The 7,588-nt window shown below is 42.2% G+C and overlaps 2 protein-coding genes across 2 annotated transcripts; one reads left to right on the plus strand and one right to left on the minus strand.

The window, feature by feature from the left end:
* Positions 1-687: 687 nt before the first annotated feature.
* On the plus strand, positions 688-1,173 carry EAE97_007793 (uncharacterized protein; the record flags this gene model as incomplete). The annotated part of the gene is made up of 2 exons (XM_038878307.1): positions 688-770; positions 935-1,173. 2 exons carry the CDS (start codon positions 688-690, stop codon positions 1,134-1,136), a joined length of 285 nt encoding a protein of 94 aa, XP_038731145.1. The 3' UTR covers positions 1,137-1,173.
* Positions 1,174-1,659: 486 nt separating this feature from the next.
* On the minus strand, positions 1,660-6,931 carry EAE97_007794 (uncharacterized protein). The gene is made up of 8 exons (XM_038878308.1): positions 6,530-6,931; positions 6,075-6,400; positions 5,714-6,020; positions 4,406-5,619; positions 3,888-4,352; positions 3,161-3,836; positions 2,628-3,107; positions 1,660-2,587 (listed from the first exon to the last, which is right to left on the minus strand). Exons 1-8 carry the CDS (start codon positions 6,648-6,650, stop codon positions 1,974-1,976), a joined length of 4,203 nt encoding a protein of 1,400 aa, XP_038731146.1. The 5' UTR covers positions 6,651-6,931; the 3' UTR covers positions 1,660-1,973.
* Between the last annotated feature and the right edge of the window lie 657 nt (positions 6,932-7,588).

A 7,588-nucleotide genomic window follows, 5' to 3' on the forward strand; every position in this document is an offset into this window, starting at 1 on the left:
TCTTTGATTGGTATTTGCTTGGCTGATTTGACATTTTGATATCCTCGGTACCTAGTAGATACCTGGGTACATAACCATCCATGATACCAGTAACCATACCATACCACAGCACACCATACCACACCATACCACACCAGTACTGGTATCGTATCAGCCGGATGACAGTGTAGTGTTGAAACCCTTAATCGAGCTAAGAAAGCTAACAAAGCGCTGAACTATGAAACTCTCCCAAAGCCAAGTACGCTGAATGGTTCATGGTTCACACTACAACTATCAAGCTTTTATTCGGGGTGGATTTTTATGGAGTATCGAGTAGTTCAGGTCGTATCTACTAGGGAGATACCTGGCGAGCCTGGGTATTATCAATCATTTCATCTGGTAATACCTACAAAGTAATTAATTACTAGGTAGGTATTTAGCTATAGATTCTTCAATTCGCTTCAAGCCTCAAGCCTCAAGCCTCAAACTTCAAACTTCAAGCCTCAAGCCTCAAGCCTCAAGCCTCAAGCCTCAAACCTCAAACTTCAAACAATTGAACAACACCACATCATATCATCACATCACACCACATCACAAAATACATCGCCACAATATATACACATCCATACGTACACATACACACCCACACCCACATTCACATCCATATTCACACACACAAAAATCCAAGCCCCTTCATCCCAAAAATTCATGACTTCACAATCAATCCTTCAACCCGAACAAAAAGTTCGTTCCTGGGGCTTCTCAACCGTATACACGTGGTCCGATGGCCCGTAAGTGCTTAACCCATTTATTTATTCATTCATTCCACTTGTCTACTGTACATCCATCATACATACACCCACCTATTACATACCTACACAGCCTCCCCTCCACCCATCTATCTCCACAACAAGGCTGAGTTAACTTTTCATCTCACACATTCTTTCATTTCCAGAAACACCCACTACACGCCCCATTCCCACCACACCCTTACCACCCATCTTGTTACCGCAGGGGAATTGACCATCACCTATCCGCGAGAGAAGGATGCGCGAAAAGTCACCTATGGCGTGGGTGAGAGGATTGATGTGGAGAAGGGGAGGGTTCATGAAGTGTGGATTGGTGATGAGGGGTGTACATATGTTATTGGAGAGTAAATGAATGAATGAATGAATGAATGAATGAATGAATGAAAGGATGATAGATATGTTTGAGTTTATGTGTAACATTGCACTGTAGATGAATAAATGATGATGTACGGAGTCTTCGGGTCTATTTACCTACCTATCCACCTAGTCAAGGTTACAAATGAATCAATAAATACTAAATGAATAAATACCTAAATGAATAAATGAACGAATAAATCACTGAATAATTAATATGTAAAACAAAATGACAATCACAATGACAATAGCATCGATAATAATACCACCAACACCAATACCACAATCCCGTAAACAAACATAAACACAAGCACATATGCCTACAACATTCACCCAAACCAACCCAACCCAGCCACCCAGCATATCAGGCGCGAACAACAATGTCACATTCTATATATAACATACTACACAGTATAACAAATCAATTCCAATCATCCCATTCTATCCCATCGCATCACATCAACATCAACATCAAATAAGACTCTATCTATCTATCTATCTATCTATCTATCTATCCATCCATCCAATTTCTTCAAAGACATTTTTCACTTCCTTCTAAGCTAATCAAAATCAATGCGTTGAAATTAATATCTCTTTCGATTCTATTTCTACATTGACATCAAGAATCTAGGTCTACTATGGATAGTCCCGAGAATTTTGTGGTTCCCATTTGACGCGCATCTTTCCACTTGTCAGAACAATAACTTCTAAATCTTCAAAGTAAAGGAAGATATACACCCCCTCACCACAAAATTTGCTATGGTATTACTATTACTAGATGATTTTTCCACAATCATCATCATCCCAACATCCAAAAAGATATCACCCCCTCTAATCCCACCACCTCTCATCCATCCCCTCCAAAAACTTAATATCAACATTAACAAAACTCCTCCACAAATCCACCTCTTGTCTCCACGGTCTCATTTGAACCGCAAACGTCACTCCCGCCACATACTTTGCCAGTTCCTCTTCATCCTTCCCCATAACCAAATACTTATCCCTCTTCGCCACCACCTTATCTCCAAACTGTTTCTTGAATGGTTCAATTCGATTCTTACAATTCACATGCATACTGAATTCCGAGTGCGGTAGATCCTTCGGAACAAATAACCAAGTAAACATACGACCCGTAAGATCGTAAAAGGTAAAATTATCACGCTTATCGTGGCCAACCGTTAAAGGATAAAAGTAGGGGGCACTCCATAAGCGAAGTACAGCGAATTTGGCATTAGGATTGGAAGTCGAGAATTTTTGGGCGGTATTAAGGAGAGGTGGGATCTTGAAGGGATCTTCCATCCAGCTTGGCATTTCGAGATCCGGAATCACCGTACGCCAATCGACAAAGAGATCGGGCTTGGAAGGTCGATGCGGCTCTGTACCTTGAAATGCTTGACAGCTGGCTGCTGATGATGCATGACTGCGAACAATCCCAGACTTGTAGACTATGAAACACGTGTTAATTGATAAATGTACATCATACACCAATGTGGGATAACTTGCGTTTTGCAATGATAGGTCGAATGGTCATATCCCATTCGAGAGGAAATTCCGAATAATCGTCTGTGGACCGCATTTTCTTTCGGAATCCATCGAGATCGGCATAAAATTCTTTGGGCTGGCGGATTGTAGATTTATCTGTTCTGATGTCTGGATAACTCCGGGCTCGTTCCTCCTGCTTGAAAATCAAAGATTCTTTGAATCCCTTTCCCACTTCCGTGTCAAGGAACTCCGAATTAAAGAATGGATATATCTTACCCGTAGCTTTCTCTGCATCTTTGACATCATCGGCTTCCACTTTGAGCCAACTCATTACTCGAAAATTGAGTATTGTTGAAGATGCTTTGAAGAAAGGTCTACGAGAATGATTGTATCTCCAGGATCGGTGGGTCAGTTTCTTCATCTCTAAATACTGCTCCTGCCCATTGGGAGTCATGTCTGCCTGATGCCACGCTTTTTTGAAATCTATTCAATAAGTTAGTTTCGATTATAAATGTGAGGAGAGGATTTTATCATACTTCTAGATGATGTCTTCTCGATGAACTTCATAAATTCTTCTTGTAGATCTTCATTGGGATAGTCATCTTTGTACGTCTTCTCCATGGCAAGTCTGTGTACAGTAGGCCGGAGATCTTTAGGAAACTCCTTTGGAAAGACGTCAAATCCGTCATCATCCTCCTCCCCATCATCACTGTCGTCCCCGAAAAGGCTTTCGTGATGCCCTTGACATCCACCTTCAGAATTTTGATTGACGCCCGCATCCTCATCTTCGGAATCTTCCGACTCCCAATTCCAGGTTCCATCTACGAATCTTTTCATTGAAAAGTCTTCCTCCTCGAACGCTCTCAATGAATCCTTTTTGCCAACGGCCGGTTGAACAATAGATTCATCTTCTGCTCGCTCCTCGGGAAACAAGACCTCATCCTCTAAAGCATCTGCCTTATTATAAAAGAGCTTACTTGGCCATGAGTCTGTTGGCACAGTTGGTATACGATCTGGTCCATCAATGTCACCATAATAGAATTTTGATCTATCCTCTTGAAGATAATCCCATTGGTTTACGAACTGTTCGGGATCACCTGGTCTGAAATCCCTATAATGGCTATCTTCGTCTCGATAAAGCGTTTTTAGAATGGAAGCAGCTGGCTTGTACATGTCTTTACCCGTGGTAGCCCGGATGGCTTTGATGAGCATCTAAGCTTTGTTAGTACAGCGTTGAGAAAGTCACTAGATGACACGACTGACCTGTTGAACAGTATTATACAATGGAGCTAAATTTTCTCCAGGCTCAAGATCCCAAACATAAACATCGTAATAATCATTGAACGAAAAGTTCCATTCGCGATGACGATCCATCTCCTCAAAGAATTCAGGTCCGATACTTTTCAGGACGTTCCATACATTTTTGACAGCTCGTCCAAGACCGCTCTTTTCTCGCCATAGCCATCGCTCTTCTTCGGGGGGCTTTACTAACAACTTACCACTTTCAGCATCTCTCACAAGCAGAACTAAACGATGACTTTGCATCGACAGATATTGAATAAAACGGCGACTTGATGGATCGTTCCGTTTGATGTGGGCACAAATGACGTTCCTTGCTTGGAATATAGCATGTTGACGACGGGTTTGTTTGCTACGACCTCCTTGTGAGAAACTAACACTGAGCTCTTTGGCATCTGGATCTGAACTTTCGTAGTACATAATGAAGCCCTAGTTATCGCGTTGTTAATGGAGCGTTCATAGGTAGAATTGACGAAACTCACCAGTTGTAAAGCTTGCTGCTTCAATCTATTTCCAACCCATGAAGCCCAGTTTGAAGCAGGAAAGTAACCCCAGCAAGCCAAAATGTTCAACTCAAAGAACTCTTCCCAATTTCGACATAACTCAATTGCAGTATTGAGATTACTATTCCTTGCGATGATCGAGAAGTGTAACCAACCTCCACGAGTCATTGCTTTATCACTCGGGTAATTCCAGATCATTCTACCACAAATTTTCACACGGATCTTCTTACGCACCTGCTGAAAAGTTGTGGAATCGCCGAAATCAATCGCACCACCCTCCATATCCCCCATAATGTTTTGCATAGATGGAGCCATTCCAAGCATGTTTTGAGCCGCCTCTTCTCGAGAGAGCTCCCGCTTTGAACGCCATGTTCCAGGCAATTCACCACGTTTTTTCCGGCTCAGCCTCATCTTGACATCATAAGGATCAACAGCTTTAGGTTCAGAACTTTCGTCATCAACAACCTCACTCTGGGTCTTGATTTCGGGATCCTCCTCCTTTTCCTCATCCGATCGAAAAAAATCTGCACAGGCATCCCGGATTTCTTGAAGACTAGGTTTTTCCATCTTGAGACAAACATCTCTCAGGGCGGTGCCAGTCACTTCTTCATCTTGAAAGAAAGCTTCGACACTATCAGCGCGAAGAGCTGCCGGAAGTAAAGCGGCGTGTGCAAGTAACAATCTACAGAACAATAAGTGCTTAATTTCGGACACCTCGTCAAGCAGGCGTGTGATTTCGAATTCTGTAAACGTTCGTGTTGTTGTTTGGACGTGAGGATTTTCCACCGTTCCAGCTACCATGGGCCCCCGAACATCATCAAGGTCGATTTTTATTCCATGAGCCAACCTGTGATGCATCTCCTCTCGACTTTCGATCAGAGATTTATCAGATAACTCTTGTGGCTTGGGTGTTGGGTTACTTGTCTTTGTGGAAAGAGAAGACGAAGTTGCCGTAGTTGCCGTAGCTGCTCCATTCTTCTTCTTTTTCTTCTTTTTCGACTTTTCGGCAACACCGGCGGACTCGATTTGGGCCACAAGCTCGGCAAGTTCGTCGGTACCATTTGACTTGAGATTTGGTTTCTGAAATGCTACATCATTCTCGATCAAGATATCCTTGTCAATTTCCGTTGATGAAGGTTCGACGGGTTTTAGATTTTTTCCCGAGGATATCCATAGGAAATGCCGCATGAGGTCTTTAGGAATGGCCAGTTAGCATTTGGGATATGAAATGTGAAGCATGGATTTGTAGCTCCACTCGTGGAAGATGTGATGTCAATATCAACATACCTATAAAGTTTCCTCTTCCATCCTCCAACTCATTCTCGATAGGATCCCAATCCATATCGTCATCTGTACCCTCATTCTCTTCTATATCCTTCATCTTCTCCTTGTAAATTCTCTCCAGAAAATTATCTTGTTTCTTCTTCTCTTCCCTTCTCATTTTCTCCTCCATCCTTTGTTTTGCTTGCTTCCAATTCCTCTGCCATAGCTGTGCCTCTTGCTTTATTCTCTTTTGTTCTTTTCCCCGATGTGCTTCTTCATCATCCTGGCATTCTCGTACCCATTTGAACCATTGTTGGTTTTGATATAAAATCTGTAGAAATATAGTCAGCACAAAGTCCGCAAAGATTGCCGCATATTGACACACCTCTGTGGTTCTCCTTTCGAGTTTTTCTAATGCATAGGTAACATGTATTTTCTGATTCTTAAGCTGGTCCAAGAATTTCGCATGCCCATAGTCCATGTTATGACTGAAAAATCGACTATGATGCAGCTTTCTTGCTCTTATCACTCTTTCTAGTAGCTGATATTTGGTCCATAACCAATCATGCAATTCCTTACATTCTGCCTCCGTTGTCACATCCTTAAAAGTCTCATTTCCAAGAGCAGTTTTCGTATTTGCAAGGTATGGGGGCGGGGTTTTGTCTAGTCGTTCAAGTCGAGCTGTACGAAGTTTGTACCCACGATAAAGACCTGAAGGTCATTGTTAATTGTGTTGAACTCCATGGAGGTTTGTGGCAGAATGTCAAAGGGATTGCAAATATTGAATACTTTCAGATATTGAGATCTCGGCTCTCTCCGGGGTGTTTCTGGGTGATATACCTTGACATTGTTTAGAGTGGAAGCTACAAAATAATCCATTCACAGATGTGGCATTTTCCAAGCATCGCTTCTCATCAGAAACATTCAGTGCATTGCACTGTGGTGGAGAATTGGTTTCCATTGCCAAACCTCAGAGAATCGTAGAGGTTTGGAGCTTTCTCCCTTTTGTGTACGACAACTACATTTCCGAGAAAAAGTTATGCCGGCACCAGTATGTTAGAAAGAGTGGGGAAGAGGGTCTTGATTGATCTTGATAGGGAGAGACGCGATTCGCGTCTAGCTCCAAGATAGAATTATTATGTCACTGGGATCTGAAATCAATTACAACACTTGGATGAGGTGATTGAAAAGATACCCTGCGATACATTGATAATCATTATCATCAATCTTTGCTCGGTTGTAGACTATCGACAAATTTCATAAAAGGTATTCTGATGTGATCACGACACGATTTCTTATCGAGAATGAGTTCAATTGTCCACATGCACCGTGCTGAATTGCCCCGAATCCTCAGGCCACAGAGTTCGTATTATTATATATTTACAAACCGCGCCGCCTTTCCGTCAAGACAGCCCGTTTGGCTTAGCGGTAAAGCGCATCACTAGTACCTGTGACAAATCACGTGATATGATGAGATCCTAGGTTCGATTCCTAGAACGGGCAATCAATTAAAATCCTTTTTGCTTTTGGTTTGTTTTCTGATTTTCTTACCTCTTCCGAAGTATGTGAGAAGAGGTCTTTTTCTTGTGTTGTGAGAAGCAGGGCTTTTTGGCGGGTTTAGAAGTGGGGATGGTTGTCCAACTTTTTTGGGACTCCTCTGCTTGATCAACGATTCCAAAAATTTGTCCTTTTGCCCTTTGAAAGAAAAACACCTGCTTGTGTGCAATTATCCGAAGGCGTGGATGACAGGAGCGACAGCGAAGAAAGAACATGATGGTTATTCCTTCGACTTTTCCCTCTCTTCCCTTCAAACTTTCGACATGGAGTTCAAGAATATACTACTACATGCCACCTTTGAATGTCTAATCAGAAGACAAGCTCTCGTTGTAATCGATCAAC

Source organism: Botrytis byssoidea (assembly GCF_014898295.1).
Source record: "Botrytis byssoidea strain MUCL 94 chromosome Unknown BBYS_015, whole genome shotgun sequence".
Taxonomy (NCBI): domain Eukaryota; kingdom Fungi; phylum Ascomycota; class Leotiomycetes; order Helotiales; family Sclerotiniaceae; genus Botrytis; species Botrytis byssoidea.